General features: G+C 38.0%; 1 protein-coding gene across 13 annotated transcripts in view; it reads right to left on the reverse strand.

The window, feature by feature from the left end:
• Positions 1–16,716, reverse strand: part of Adar (Adenosine deaminase acting on RNA) — an 88,325-nt gene that overhangs the window by 42,211 nt on the left and 29,398 nt on the right. The window contains exons 1-11 of one of the 13 annotated variants that reach the window (XM_017151079.3): positions 9,537–9,861; positions 7,995–8,034; positions 5,302–5,389; positions 5,084–5,232; positions 4,336–4,633; positions 3,528–3,710; positions 3,179–3,459; positions 2,962–3,112; positions 1,774–1,939; positions 581–680; positions 33–512 (exon numbers count right to left, since the gene is read on the reverse strand). In XM_017151079.3, the coding sequence (XP_017006568.1) occupies positions 33–512; positions 581–680; positions 1,774–1,939; positions 2,962–3,112; positions 3,179–3,459; positions 3,528–3,710; positions 4,336–4,633; positions 5,084–5,232; positions 5,302–5,389; positions 7,995–8,030 (1,932 nt within the window). In that variant the 5' untranslated portion in view covers positions 8,031–8,034; positions 9,537–9,861. Of the gene's footprint in view, positions 1–32; positions 513–580; positions 681–1,773; positions 1,940–2,961; positions 3,113–3,178; positions 3,460–3,527; positions 3,711–4,324; positions 4,634–5,083; positions 5,233–5,301; positions 5,390–5,810; positions 6,035–7,994; positions 8,177–9,301; positions 9,867–16,716 lie in introns of those variants that run through there. The other 12 variants (XM_017151075.3, XM_017151074.3, XM_017151073.3 and 9 more) reach the window with 12 other exon arrangements.

A 16,716-nucleotide genomic window follows, 5' to 3' on the forward strand; every position in this document is an offset into this window, starting at 1 on the left:
ATAATACATGAAGGAACAATTAATTGACCTACCTGATAGTCCTTTACGTTAGCTTTGGTTTGCCCGTAGTCTGTGGTTACTTTGCGGACTAAAATACCTGGTAAGTTTGTCATTAAAAATCCATATTTAACAAAAAACGCCTGTTTCGTGATGCGAGACACTTGACCGCCGATTGTTCGACCAGTAAGCGAGTTCACCACTTCCAACTCGGTATCTCCAATGGTCCAATTGATACCAAAGTTTGGAGCCTTGGCCTGATTCCGCGGCTCGGCCGAAGTGACCAATGCGAGCCGGGGCTTATTCAAATGATACGGCGGCGGCAGACCTTGAATGGACTTTTCGATCCGGCCGCACACTGCACGGTACATGTGCTCTGGGTGCAGCAAACTGCCCAGCACAATCGAATGCAGGTACACTGGTTCAATTATGGAAGACAACAAGGAGCCTTGTATACCCACGATGTTCCATCGTGCAATTTTGTCCGAGCACGACATTGTCAGCAAGCGTTGGCCCTGCACAAATATGATAAATAAATGCAAATGTCATTACATGCCTTAATAGTGATTTATTATTAGTTTACCTGCAGCACGCCATCCCACGTCTGTATTCCATCACTGCTTTTGACTGGAATCGTCCCCTCACCGGACTCGATTTTTGTACGCAACTGGCCGCGAGCTTTTCTGTTGATTGATGATTATTTCATGTATGATTCGTTGTCGGCATTATAAAAATGAATATGAAAAATAGAATTATTAGCTTGCTTTAAAATTATATTAAAACATGCCAAGTCATACTGGGAACAAAACATTGTATGAATTACTTCAGTTTGGTGGCATTGTCTGAATGGTAAATCTTCACATCTTTTATAGTTCCTAATACATTTGTTTTTATTAGGTTCTTTGGGAGGCTAAATTATCTTCGGCTAGCCGAAGGTTATACAAGTGATATAATATATGTTGTATAATACAAATATATGTTGAATATGGCAGATACTACTATAGTTTATATTCTGATTTTGATCGGTTTGATCTTTGAAGTAATTTAGGTACCTGCTCCTTAGTCAAAGTCATGTCCTTGACTTATAGAACGACCAAGATGTCTATATAGACTAAGCTAATGGTGATCAATAGTATATTTTTAAGGGAAGAGACACCTTCACCGCGTTACACATATTCTACACATTTATTACAAACAGACAGACGGACAACGTAGACAAATGCCAAAGTAAACAAACCTCCGAGACAAATACAAATTTAACAATACTCATTACAAAAAAAAAAACTTAAAAATACCTGAATTGGTTGTATACATTCATGCTTATGTTCAGATTGATAATTCCACATATTCTATACATACAGTTTCGTGCGTTGTATTCCACAAATTATTTTGAAAATGTGCGACAAATGATGTGTAAAAATATTTTTAAATACATTTACCATTTTATTTATCTAGTCTTTTTTGTACATTTCAATTCATAGTTCATTAGAAGCAAATGTAGCATATTTTCAAAAAAGAACTTGTGGCACTTGGTTTTCCACGCACGCAAATGTATATATAGGGATGTACGTTTTTATTTAGGCATATACATATTTCTCTTTTTTTCTTAATGCATTTCCCGCACACAAACGCTGATTTTTATAAGTAACGTACAACTATTAATAATTATGATTCTACTTGAATAATACATTTTGAAGTGTAAATGTAAATAGGTATAAAAAGTATCATTTTAATTTTAATAATATCAAGTAGTTATAGAATGTCTTTTGTACCAACCTATTTGGATGTTTATCAACACCAGTGTCGTTTTCGTGAGGACTAAATATCCGTGCATCCCCACAAGGTGCTGTATTTATATACAAATGGAAATGTACCCCGGATTTTAGTTTATAAGGGTATTGCCCATCAGTATTCCTCACGAAAATCGACTGATATGCTGTGGCTAAATTTAGGAGAAAATTGAATAAGAGTAATCAAATATAAATTAAAGTAAAACGAAGTAGATTTATGTTTAAATTTCTTTCTTTTCACCAATACGCACAGGTATGCATGAAAAGAAGTCCAATAAAACAATGCGCAACAGGTTTTAGTATGCAATTAAAGTTGGGGAAGCATTAAGCCAATTTCAAAGTACTATGCAACTGATACCTATTGTACTGTATTTCTAACAGGTGTGTTTTTCACTTAAGACTAAAATACACGTGACCCGGCAATGCAAAACCAAAGGTTTTACCTAAAAATTACATCATTAAAAACACCCTGATGTCGCCAACATATTCACACATCGACTATTGAAATCTGGGTCGTTGTTATTTCTGAACAAAAGAAAATTGCATTTGTAAAAATTTGTTTTTTTCTTAATTTGCTTGTGAGGCGTCAGGTGATGCTGTCTATTAACCCAAATCATACCACAGCCATTGAATTTTGGACAACAGAACATAATCTAAGTAACTTCACAAGCTACCTGTGCTACTAAACAATCGTAATGTTACTTGGTTTTTAGTTGACTTAGTTAAACTTAAATTTACTCAAATGTTAGTAGCCGAATTAGTAACAAGATAAATAAATACCATTATTAATAAAGAGTGAATGTTCGTGCTTGAATTTGTTAAGTAAAGTTTACAACTTGTTTATTTTTAACAGATGATCATCCTTAAAATTTGCCTAAACGCTTCAAAGCGATCTGACTAGGAAAACATAATTTAGCTTTTGAGGGTATTTTGCGTGTGCCTAAAAACTGAATAAAAAAAAAGACAGGAAAAAATCATTGTGCTTGTGTATGACCAATAAGCACAAAAAGTAACTTTAGCTCATACGTATGTATAACTAACCGTTTTACCTGCCAAACCGTACAATTAAATATTAACATTCAACAGCTAATTTATGCATAATACTTAAGCTTAACTTCTATTGTATTATTAGTGAACGTAAGTAGAACTTAGCATAAGCATCAATTAACTATACCCTGATTGCACTGAAGATCCAGCTGTGCATACAAGAACTTGAGGAGACAACGCCTAGACACTATTTCGGCATGGGAATCGTTCAGGACAGCTCCGTTCACACTCATATGCTCGCCGCTGACACACTTGGTGCCCGTCGAGACTGAAATAACCTGGTCAAGTGTACATGGTTGGTATTATAAGTGCTTACACATTGGCTATCGCGACTATCGACTTACTTTGGCTTCACAAAAATTCATGTTTTCAGTCATAACAATGCCCGCCAATACCTTTCGACGCGAGTAGGCCTCCTGGCCCTTGATTACTTCCATGAACTTCTCCAAAACCAGGCGTCCAATCGTATCGGCATGTATCTGCGGCAACTCCATGGATGACGACTTGTCGTCGATTGGAAGGGGTACGTTCTTTTGTGGCACCACCATTGGACTGTAGGAAATGTTGCACAACGAGGCAAGTGCCGCTTTGGCCGCAGCATTTTTCGCCAGCTTTTTGGAAGGACCTTGAGAAGAAACGCATTTATTTTATGAGATTTATAAGATCTTTACGCGATAAGTCCACACTACAAACCTGTTCCATCGAACTTCTTTTCGTTAATCGTGACGGTCATCTTGAAGCGACAATTGTTTTGAGCTCCGTCAATATTAATGCATTCAAAATTAACATCGTTGAACAATTCGTAGAGCAGCATTACGGGACCCTTGTCCGGAACCTTCTTTTGACCGTCAACAGTGATGGCACTCTTGCTGACATCTAGCAATACAGAAAGAGGTTAGTAGAGATAGTTGATTGCTCTTTGTTATGGAATTATGTCTTAGATGTCTAAACTTATTTCACACGCAATAGTGTTCTCCAACCGTATAAGCAGAATGCAGGGGAAACGAAAACAAGGAATACAACTGACTTATGAAATTATAGGGTTCACATACAAATATATAATTAAACGTAGGTTAATTGGTTGCTGTATTACGAACATATACATATGTAATAAAACTGTTTCCAGGACATGGGACATTATTACTGAACGAAAATATTTTAATGAAAAAGCTTGTACATTAAAGGAAAATTAAAATAAACGAGCGATTATAGACTGAAGCTTTTAAATAGATGTTTCAATTTGTTCATTTGTACTGACTAAAGAAAAACTTTAGTCTAAATTCGCTATTATACATTTTAATAAAATAATACAAACATTGTGAACCTTATGACACATTTAACATACATATATTTCAATTATTCATGATACATACTTATATACCTCAAGTTAAAGTGCATAGGGTCACTCATATAAACTCATAAGATTTCCAAATAAATTATGTTAATAAATAAATTAAAATATTCAACAAAAAAGGAAAGGAAAAAAAACACTAATACTTGCTCTGACTCATGCAAAACATTTGAAGACGCAACGTGGGTTGTTCAAGCGAGGTAAGGTTGGATTTCTTTTCAGTCAACATCAACGGCTCAATGATCTCGACCAATTGTTTGTTGGACAAATTTTCAATACCATTTTCTAGATGTTCATCGCTGGTAAAGTCCAAGTTGCCCGATGGCTTCAATGGCGACAAGACGGCTCCGTCCTTGAATTGTATAAAGCTTCGCAGTGCTGTGGCAGCTGCCTCGATGCGTGCAACTTTTTTACTGCGACCCTGGCCCAAGTATTTCTGTCCATCGACCTGTGAATAAAATGTAGATTAATTTTAATCAAGTGGGATAATAGTTTTTTATTTATTTATTATCTCGGAACTGAAGCAATTAGTTGTCATGCAGTTTGTTAGAGCAATTTACCCTAGTTTCCACCACTCATTCCATTCATGTTGATCTAATCTATTCATATGGAATTTATGGGCCCGTGTGGAATACTAATTTTAGTTTGTTCGAACGACAATTGCGTATAAATGAAATGCAGTTCCTATTGGTTACTAGTGTTTTCAAGTGACCGATGGAGCTACTATCTACATACATGTATTTATTATTTTTCTAAATTTGCATCCCACAAGCCTAATATGGAATAAATCAAAGTTCAAGTACCAGCAGAACATGGCGTGCAACACGCCACCTTTTAAGGGCATGTGTTCCTTTGAATTATTGATAGCCCAGATTGATCAAGTCAATATGTGTCTTACCTCAACGGATATCGTAAATAAAGGTGCGTGCACCGGACCAGTCTGTGACTCCAATTTGTAAATCAGTCCATGTCTTAACTCATTCAGCATTGCCACCGTATTCTTTGGCTGCGGAATGCGCTCCTTGCAGGTTTTCTTTTTTGGTGATACTGTGGGAATAATTTGCGATTTGGGGTTAGTGCTGAATGGGTTTGATTTGGCTGGGTAGCATTACTTACCAGCATATTTTGGCATCTCATAGCGCCGTTTTTGAGGCGACTTCCGGTTATATCCGTTCATGTTGATATCAGATGGTGCACTCACCGGCTATAAATATGAATACATTAATAGTAAGTTTACTGGTATTTACGCATTTATTTCTCACACTGTACAAGTACAACGAAAAGCATTCAAACTTCCTTTCCAGGACCCTTTTTGTGTGTATGCAAGTAGTAAGTTGGGTTCTTGAGCATATTTAACGGAATAAAATTCTACAAATGGATTCTTCTTTTCGGAATATATCACCCAAATCACAGATTACATACACACAATGTTTTGTTTAGGTTAATATTACGCACAACAACATCAATACCATATAGACAGTTATAACAAGACGTTTTTAATACACAATAGCACAACAATATGTTTAGTAAAAAGGGTTTCTCTCGTATTTCGGTCGATTAACATGTATTTAGGCATATGAAATTATATCCTTGACCTGTCAGCCTTTCATCGATGAACTACTTACATTGCAAGGCAATGAGGGAAGCATAATTCGCCGCTTAACAAACAGCCGCGACCTTTTGCCCGCATAACTTGAGGCGGCATAAAAGTGCTGCCGTTGATAACAAATGGAAGACCTCGCTATACGCATGGCATGGTGACAGGATCTATAGCTATAGCACGACTTGTAGCCTGGTTTATAGGACACTGGATACATTGCGGGTCCGATTCCTCACTATTCCCACTAGATAAAGTCAAGTAAAGTCAGCCAACGAGCAACGATGCGACATTCAAGACCGTCTACAACCCAGCGACTGATAAATGTCGAGTTTCCCGGCTAAGCACTGGCATTTATCTGACAACGACAAAAGCCAACTGCAGCTAATTTTATAGAAGGAACTGCAATTATGAAAAAAAAATTTTAAAAATGCACATACATGTGTAAAAACACATGTTTGTACGTGTGTAGATAATTTGCGCGACTAGCTACGTATTTCGAGGAGCTCGATATTTATATACCCTTTTAAAGGGAAGACACCACACATGTGGCTGTCTATTAGGGATTCGTAGTCCGTTTCGTTCGGTAGAGCACCGTAGCTTGAAGACTTTGAAAAGAGTTAGGTAATGGAAATCCTCTGGAATTCAGGGGGTTTTATTTTTAAGCATGAGTTTGCCATTTAAAGCTTAAAATTAATATTCTAAAAAATATTTAAGGGGCTTGTTGTTTACAGAGGATGGCTAGCAACCTTGCCTTAATGACATTTATCACAAAAGGCACGGTGCATGGCGAAAATTGAGATGCTTTGGTGCTGATAAAACTTTTGCAGACAGCCAGAAGGCCCAGAAGGCAGATTCTCGTCGAATTAATGAAGTCAAAATGTCAGAAAGGCATTACCAACCCAGCAGCAGCGTCATGAACGAAATTACATTAAAATTTGGATGCCGGTGGAGCGGTTATTGCTGCAGCAGCTGCAGCACAAACTCAGAGATGCATGAGTTGCATTGGCGTATCAAAATCTGCAGTAATCAACAGCAACATTTCTAAAATAAATATGTTGCGAAAATGAAAATGTGTGTGCGTGTACAAATACTAATACTCCGGGATATACGATATATCAGCTTGAAGAAATTATATTTTTGGTCTAAGTTTTGGAGGAACCGACGCCTACAGTCTTGCAGATTATTCATGTGCGCGTTGGTGGAAAAAAGGACGGCTCATAAAATTTCAAAAACGAAAAGCAAAGTGCTTAAATTAAAGGATGATCTGAATAAAATATGGTCTGTCTATAAGTTGCCAAAGAAAAAAAAGGGTTTAAAATTTGAAAAAAGAAAAGAAGCACCTACTAGAGAACAAAACGCATGCAATATCGTTCAAAAGAACGTTGAAAAAGTGTGTAGAACATCAGACTATGTAAAAGCTAAAAAGTGGGAATCAAGATACTCGAAACGCCAGAATGTGTAAGGTGAAAGGCTCGAAATCAAACAATTGAAACAATCAAAAACTTGTTAGGCTCGAGGTGATATCCTCTTATATTTTCGTTGTTCTGACCAATTCGAATTCATTGCTGCACATTTATATAACGTCGCACCTGTGTGTTAAGTGTCATTTGTCGGACAACTGATGGCGAAAATTGTAATTGTCTCGTATATTAAGACCAGCTAGCCCTTAGTGCTTAAAAATATCAAGCATTTGGTTTTCTTGATAATTGTGATTAGTTAAATCAAAGGAAAGCATACCATAGACCAATTAACTATGGGGTATGGCTATTTAAAGCTTGAAATTGGAGCAACAACTTTTGAAGTTACCTTAAATACAATATATAAAATACTTGCTATTTGAAAATATTATAAAACTTGAAAAAGTAATTACATTCATCGACCTGAAGTTAATATACATTATCATAATATCATGCTATACGTAAGAATACTAAAATGCCTGCACAAGAATATCTTGCAATCATTAAACGAATCATTTAAATATCAGGAATTTCATCGATTTCATTGTAGGTAATTTTTTAGGTGGTTTCTTTCTCAGCAAGGGTATCAAATTTTGCCCCCTTAAAATCAAAAAATCATATGCAATATTTACTAAACATAACATGCATGCAAGTGCTCAAAGATTCATACAAGTTACATGTGTACATATGAATTTCACATAAACAAGACATAAAGAAATCTATTGTTTTTATGACGATTTTCGTCTACTTACGTGCTGGGGAGAATTGTTATTTGCGCTGTTTAACATGACTCTGGAATCGAATTTCACGCACTTTATATCTTGGTGAAATCTGTTGTGCTAATTTATATGGTGATTTGTAGGAGTATGATGATGATAATACCAATATATTCAGAAAAGTAACACCAAACCGATATCAAACTGAAGCGGAAGCTCTGTTTTTATTTTAACAAATTAAAAATTTCAATGCTAATGGACTAGTTATTAAGTATTAATTATTAATAAAAACCAAAGCTACAAATCTAACTTTCATTTGAGCGTAAATTTAAATCGTACTTCTCATTTGTGGATATTTCGAAATTTAGTTTCATAAGGTTTAAAGTTTAAACATACATAAGTTTCTAACAATGGCTTTACGGTATGCAAAAATCAAATCAGATCATATGTTTTTGGGACTGCAAAAAGAACTAAAGATATACAATCTCGACTTTTCAAATTAGAAAAACTGCTTATATCCGCAGGCATTTGGCATGCGTACATTCACATGCATGCAACATTGAACATACATACTTGTATGTTTTAGTTACACGATTCAATCGATTTTCGTACACTCACTCGTACACTCGTGAATGTGAATGGTATTTGGTATTGGATTGGATTGGCGAACTGCCTGGCTGGCCAAAAGTGCATTGTGTACTATAGATACTGTGTACTATATGCACTATACTTTGTGGCACATTAGGTAATTAAACATATTTAGATGTTTTTCCTCTAGTTTTCCTCTAGTTCTGAATGGAACGTTTCGGTTTCTGAGGATTTCTCGATTCAATAAGCCACTTTTGCAATTCGATACATGAATGGAAGTGAACTTATTGGCTTATGGAGCTTATAGAGGCCCAAGAAAGTGAAATGGGGAATGGAAGGGGTGGGGTTTTGGGTGTTTTGGGGGGTCTTGTGGGTCGTAAACGAACGCAATTCACTGCAATGCAGAAGAAACCTTTCCTCTTCTTCTTCTTCTTCTTCTTTCCTCCATCCCCATCCCTTCCTTTCCTTTTCTTCCTCTTTCCTTTCCGCTTTGATGTTGGTCGGAATCGGAATAACGGAATTTAGCCACTGGGTTACGTCGCATGTGTTTTTGCATTGTGTGTTTTGCCTGTTTTTTTTTTGTTTTTGCCATGTAGCTACGTAATACCCAGGAATTGTCCACTTTTCACTTTTTTTCGTTACAGCGATGTACCATCTAATATAGAACATCACAACTATCTGATACCTGACGGATACCCTGTATCTTTTGCCTTAGATTTGCATAAAATGCCCGATATACAACCACACATACATACCCTACACGGCTGCACATGTACAGATGTATGTATGTTGCGTTCTGTGTTTTTTTGGCTCTACTGCATACCTTTTTCGCTTGCGAACGAGCTCTAATTATTGATTTTTACTTCGCTGTATCGGCAGAGTTTCATTTGTTTAACGCTAGTTAGTGTTCTTCCTCTTGCTCTTATTTTTACTGTTCCTTTGTAGGAGAGGGGGGTAGGATATACATATATTTATATTGGTGGCTCTTACTGCAATTATTCAATTTAGCGGCACTCGATAGGAAGAAAAAAAAGAGAGCACACACACACAGCGACAGGCGCACGCACACGGACGAGCCCTTGTCACACACACACTGACATGGCCGGACAAACAAATCAATTTTAAGCGTTTCCTCTATCCTCGGTGCTCTCTATCCGCTCCTCTGGCCGCGAATTCGATTGGGTGTTTGGTGTTCGGGGGGGAGACTGCAGTCCCGGATTCACTCGATTCGAATGCAAAGATTTAAGTCCATTACATTAGAAAAAAAAACAATGACACTTCGTCGGTTAGAGTTCTGTAGAGGTGGGGAAGCGCCGATCAAACCATCGATGCATCGATGTTGGGCCCTTCGGAAAACATCGATAGTGGCGCCTATCGGTGCTGGCACATCTTGAAATGTTAAATGCTAACAGAAATGTTAAGATTGTATTGAGATTATACAGTGACAGAGCAGCGGCTGTTATGCTAACAAAAGCTGCGGAGGGTGTCCTCGGTAACTTAGCGTGTACACACACCTATCGTCTGAGGTTTTGGCTACCTTATTGCAATACAATATTAAAAAGTGCGTATTTAGCTATTAAAAAAATAAAAATAAAACATAGCTATCCTCTACGGTAACAGAGATCGGTGTATGAGAGAAATATACCCAATATCATGTACATACATATCGATAGTTATCCAAATATCCAAACTGTTTGGATAATGTAACACCCAGAATGTAATAGCCAATATACCCACCTAAAAGCTTTAGCCTGGTTCAGAACTTGGGTTCACTACACTTTTGGCGCTCTTTTTAAACTAGATTTATATTTTATCAAAAGGCTATTTTGAAAACGTAGTGCTAGTTTTCAAGTTTTAGGAAAGATATCTTAAGCCTTAATAATTACAGCACATTTTTACAAAGTCAAGTTTTAAAGCGATTTGTTTTAATGACATTTATATAAATATAAAATGATTTACATTTTAACAAAATCTCTCAAGAACCTAGAAACTTAAAAATGTAGGTACAAATATTAACCTAGTATTACATATATTTAAGTAATTTTGTTTTAGTAACATTTATATAAATATAAAATGATTTAAATTTTAGCAAAATCTCTCAAGAAACTAGAAACTTAAAACAATGTAGGTACAAATATTTACGTAGTATTACATATATATTATTATATTACATTGTATTATTTGACACGAGCGGAATCAATTTACAAATATTAACAAATTGGTTTTATATCACGTTAAAGGATTAAACATGTTTAAAAAATTATCTGCCAATTTTTAGATTAGGGTGGCAGTAAGGTAACATAGGCATTTCTTAGGCATTAGTGAGTTTTTTTCAAAGGACTGAATAGAAAGTTTACTTAAAATTAAATGTGTTGTTCGTAACGACTTATATGACTAGACTCTTAAACTCTTTTCAACAGCCATAATTGACATCCTTCGCATTCACAAATTAATAAGTTCTTTTGAAGGCAGAACTATGAAATTTGAAAAAGTCCTAAAACTGTCAAATGATGTCCGTGCCTTTCATGGAGGGACCAAAACTCGTGTGCCAATTTGTAGATAAAGGGCCAACTGAAATGCTCAATATAAAAATGTACATAGTAGCATTCATGACATTTTCACTGGGTTTGTCGTGTGAAAAAAATGTGCAAAATAGAAAAGCAAACAAAATCGAGTAGAAAAAAGTGCCATCGCCTCAAAAGAAACTAGAGACTTGGGACGTTTCGAGGAGTTTTCTTGAAGTTCAGTTGTTTCTGTTTCTGCTCGGTTTTGCTTTGCGTGTTTGTGGTTGTCAGTTGTGTGTTGCTTTTGTGGCCGAAGAGTATGGCAAACATTGGCAGCATTGATAGCAATTGCTGCCCGACACCGAGAAATATATATTGAATAACAAGCGTTACTTTACACGTCTTGCATCTGCATTTGCCTCTCGAATTGACTCTCTGCTTTTAAGGGGCTAAAAACCCTGTCAAAATGGTTTTTTATTTAGCATTCTGCTCAGAATGTTGTCGCATCTCGGAGGGATTCGATAAGTTTGAATATAAAGGTGGCAGCGGGAGCTCCTCCATGCTCCTCCAGTCTCCTCCAGGCACAGGCACAAAGCGGTAGGGACAACTTTGCAAAAATTGTGCGCATATTAAAATTCTTGGTGAAAGCTTTTGACATAAATTAAAACTTTTTTCAATGTACGTAGGGGGGTCGGTCCTGCCCCACCCGGTGCTATATCTGCCGTACTCTTATCAAAAGCCATCGAAAACTGCTCCGGAGGTAGATGGTGGATGGCTGAGGCTAGAGTGTTAGCCCCTGAGTGTGTGGATTTCTTTGTTTTTCGGCAACTGTTTGTGCAGGCAGCTCCCAGGAACACATTCCACAACTAGAGCCTAAAATCGAGGCGTAGGCGTGTTACTTGATGGCACATTTTTCGTCATCGCATAGAACAGGAAGTATGTACTTATTGCTCTCCTTTCTACGCGACACTGACGACGCAGCGCAGGCTGATTGAAAACTTTTTTAATTAATTCCCATGCCGAAAAAGTAGCGGAGACGACGGGACAGCCCAATATTCACGAGCCAAGACATCAATTGAGCAAAACTTCCACGCAGTCTATAGTCTATATTCTATAGATGGGAGCTTTACTGATACTGATACCAGTCAGAGCGCATTAAAAATGAATTTCCCTTCATTGACGGCTGGCGGTTGGGCGGATATCGGGCGGATAGCAGTGTTGGCTCAAAGACAACATTTTTGGCGCAAAAATTATTTATGGGCTTACTGTGCGTAACGTGTCTTGGCGCCGAGTCTGAGTCTGTGTTGGGTGAATAGTTGTACACAAAAAAAAACACATCGAATATCTAAGTTCCGAAGCGAAACTTAAGTTTTCGAAATCACTTGTAAAGGTGTCTAAAAGTATGCAACAATTTTGAGCGCAAAGATGCAATGAATTAGAACTCGAAAATTATCGATACTTTCGATATTTTAACAATGTCGATAATATCGATGTTTTGAAGTAAATATCGAGAAATAGCAAACTGTCGATATTTTTTTGGTCAGCTTAGTTATGGAATTTAAACCCATAGGGATTTTATAATAGTTCATTGAAATTTTCTATGAACTACCATTAAATTTTCTGTCATCTTGGTATCATACTAAACACCCATTTCTCTCAGTGCCGCCGGACTGAGCTGAGGTGTCGCTGTCAGTGCTAATGTCGCATTGGCTACGTGATTGTCGGCGCTGGCGACTGATTTTTACGCCTGCGACAGAACTTTTTCAATAATGTATAAATCAAACTGTCATAAAGTCACAGTCGCAGATTGCGAAATCGCCGCGCTGCAAGTTGAGTTGAGTTTCTGGCGTTCCCACGCTAAGTATTTATTTGCTCTTATTTTGCGAGGCAAGCGTCAGAGGAAATCAAATCCCCTTTGGTGACATTTTCTTAGACAATTTAAGTTGCCATTGTGTTTGTGCTGCCCTGATGTGCATTTAATATGTGTCTCTGTACGTAGGACGATCCGAGCGAGCCAAACTGAACCGCCGACAACCCCCCAGATGTTACCTGTCTGCCTGCAAGGTTCCCTGTTCCTTTTCCTTTAAGCGTTTTTCACATTCATGGAAATATGTCACAAAATTTATTGCAAAATAATTTTGCCCTTGCTCTAGTGTGTGCCGCCTTCCATACTTTGCTCCTTTATCCGGGATAAGGGATCCGGGGTCTACGGCTGCTAATGCCCAAGACCACGACTAGCCGCTCATGACCTTCTCGACTTGCTTACTTGTCTTACAATCTTTCAACCGGTCGCCGGCATCCGTAAATCTATCCAACGAACCAACCAACCAACCAACCGCTTCTTGCTAAAATATTAAAAATTCCTTTGCATCCTCAGAAAAATGTACCGCATCGTGTTTATACTTCCCTGCCCTCTTAGGCGTTCGAATTGAAACTTTTTTAGCAGGGAAAAAAATGCGTACTTGCGAAAGTAAGGCAAAAATCGTTTAGGGTCTTTCCGTATTGTCGAGGACAACGATAACGTTTACTTTGATTCCGGCCAAGAGTATGTCATTTCATTATTTCCCCTCGTTTATTTCATTTTAAAGCTGTGAAACTGTAAATTTGCAAGAGTAATTCTAAATTTCCTATATGTATCAAATTTTGTTTAGAAATATTATTATCCTTCAGCAGATATTAGATATAAAATCGAAAATGTATCCATATTATCGATATACTTACTGATATTTCAATCATTTCTACGAAAGCTATTTACACATGCGAACTTTTTAGTGGGCCCATATTTAGTCCAGATGAATAGAAGACAAATAATTACCGATTCTAAATCTTATCGATATTATCGATAATATTACTTATTGCTCGATTTACATGTACATTTTGCATATTTAATCCAAATGAATAGAAATTAAACCACTTCCTGCAAACAACATACTTATTACATATTACATTTGCGATAAATGCAATGCCAACAAATTTAAGTTGCGGTGCAATTAAATACGGCGAAAGGAAAGTAAGCAAATGTTTGTGTTTGTGCGTGTTTCAACTCGTTTGAATGCGGAATATTTTTTTGCAAATATATTCGAAAAAATGTGTAAATTTAAATGCAATAACAACAGCAGCAGAACACAGAACACAGCGAAGCCCCTCAAAAGCGTGCCAATGTACGCAAACAGCCGATTGCATGTGTGTTTTAAAACTGCCAGCGATGCGAGGCGATGGTGGGTTAAAGAGGGCGATGGGCGGTGGGCGTGGTTGGTGGGTTAAGTGGAACGGTGGGTCAAAAGGCTTCTGCTGTTCGGCTGGCCAAGACTGACTCTGATTGATCTGCGTGTGCGTGTTTAAACAAAAATTCGCAATGTAAATCGGCAAATATGCACGCACCAAGCGGTAATCGGTAGCAGGGCCCATTTACAAAGTGTTTTTCAATCTGATCTGAAAGGCGGGAGAATCGAAGGAGGTGGAGGAGCCACGACCACATCGATGCGATGATGCTATGCCTCCTGGCCTTCCGCCATCCCATTGGTGTCTGCTTTGGTCCACTTGCCATCGCAGCACCTGTTTGTTAATGTTTTAATTGAATTCGCATTCGAATTCGCAATCGAGCAGTGCAATATGTTTAATCGAGCTGTTAATTACCCGACCTTGTCAGCTGAATCAGGAACGCTGAATCATATAGAGGTGGCTTCTCATTCCTCACTTCTCACCGCAACTCAAGTGTCGATGGCTTCTTCGCCTCGGGCGAACGGAAATTCCTGCCCAGCCACGCCCGAATCGACGCCTTCGAAGCGTTTTTCAATGATTTATTAACTAAATTAGCTGCAATATTATTTATACCAGCCCAGTAGCCCCAGCAGAATGGCGGAAAAACAGCAAAATAAAAGGCAGAAGAGGCTAAGGCAAAAGCCCAGACAGACTTGACTTGGCTGGCCAATGTAAAACAGTAGCAACAAACGGCCGACCACTATCCACTTTCCCAAAGACGCCAACAAAATGGCAAGGAAAATTGAACTTGGTAGGAGCAGAAGAAGTAGTACACTGATCAAAAAGGAAATATCACAAACAATTTTATAAATTATATTTCGAAAGTATCGTTTTTTTCTGACTTATTCTTACAATACTATTAATATTTATAGAATTTACTCTTTCCGAATTTTTTCGAAAAGCGATTAATCGAAAAATGCAAAAACTGTGTTTCAAGAGTATCGTTTTGGAAACAAAAGCGTTTTCCGACTAACTCCGAATATTTACGAAAATCGAAAATGGCTTCCTTTTTTTATCTAATTCACAATATTTTTATATTTAAAACAAAATTTGTGTTTTTATTTTTTTCCTTTATCCCAAAGCTACAAGAGATTTCCCACTTTTAATGCACTAGTCATAATGTTTACAAGTAAATTTAAAATTTGACCCGCACATACTAAATTAATCCTGATATTTATATTTTCTGAGATAGTTTACATTACTAAATTGTAAATAGGTGCAGATTTAATCCTAAAATGTCTGTTTTTCTCTCTGTGCAACAGCAGAATTGCTTGGAACATCGGCAACAGCGGCACCGCACCAGCAACAATGGACAAGTTGGTAACTTTAAGAAATTTACACCATCAGCAGATAAGAGTGCATGGCCACTAGGCAAGTGGCGCCGCCAGATCACGGAGCACAAGAACAAGAACAGAACGGAGCAGCCTGGCGGATGTGCCAGTGGAAGTGGATGCACCGGGGAGGGAGTTTCTTCTTCCACGGAGGCAAGAAGTTCAAACTGCTAAGGAAAATTTGCAGCGCCGACACTTTTTGCCCCGATTTTGTGCTGCCCTTGTTGTTGGCCCAGTGTGTTTGCAGCAAACAATCTGTTTCCCGGCATCAACTTTGCCAGAAAAATTGAAACAAGCTGAACAGCGGCAGTCAACTAGAACAGGGGAAAATCAGGCTGGTTGCAGGATGGCAGGATGGCAGGATTGCAGGATTGCAGGGGGCTCCATTGTACGGGAGGAGAAACTACCAACTTGTGGCATGGGCATGTATCATATTTAGACACGGCAAAAGACAGAAATATAAACTTATAAAGACCAGGCTTGGTTTGGGTTGGTCCGGGGCACCCGAAAATATATAGTTTAGTTGCCGAGGCAAGCAGAAAAACCATATTTGGCAACTGAGCAGCAGTTGAAAGGACTTTACAGCGAGCAGAACTGATGAATTATGGCCAAAGTTATTGGTCTGCCTTCCTCCCTTTCTGCGTCTGGTAGGCAATGTTTTTCTGCACTGCGTGGCAACTACTGATAATAAGATATACTTATACTTATACTTGCCATCGGAGGGAACAGCCCAAACCGCGTCAAACACTTCTACTTCTGCTTCTGCCTCCCCGGAAGTCGACTAAATAAAAAGTTGTACTTTCTGGCCGGCAGCGTGTGCTGGCAGCCGAAAGGCCAGAGGCCAAAAAATAAAGGGCAACTTAAACAAGTTTAATTGTACGAAACGGAAATGAAACTTTGCCTTTTGGCTCGGCTGACTTCTCTCCTTATTCGCCTCCGCTGCACTTGGGTTTTTAATGATAGGAAATAGGAGGAAAGGGACCAGAAGAACGGAACCAAATTAAAATTTGCATTTTCGAATTTAAGGTAAAGATTCAGAGTACTATTAAACAAAGCACCTCGACTATCAGCTAC

Source organism: Drosophila takahashii, chromosome X (assembly GCF_030179915.1).
Source record: "Drosophila takahashii strain IR98-3 E-12201 chromosome X, DtakHiC1v2, whole genome shotgun sequence".
Classification (NCBI taxonomy): domain Eukaryota; kingdom Metazoa; phylum Arthropoda; class Insecta; order Diptera; family Drosophilidae; genus Drosophila; species Drosophila takahashii.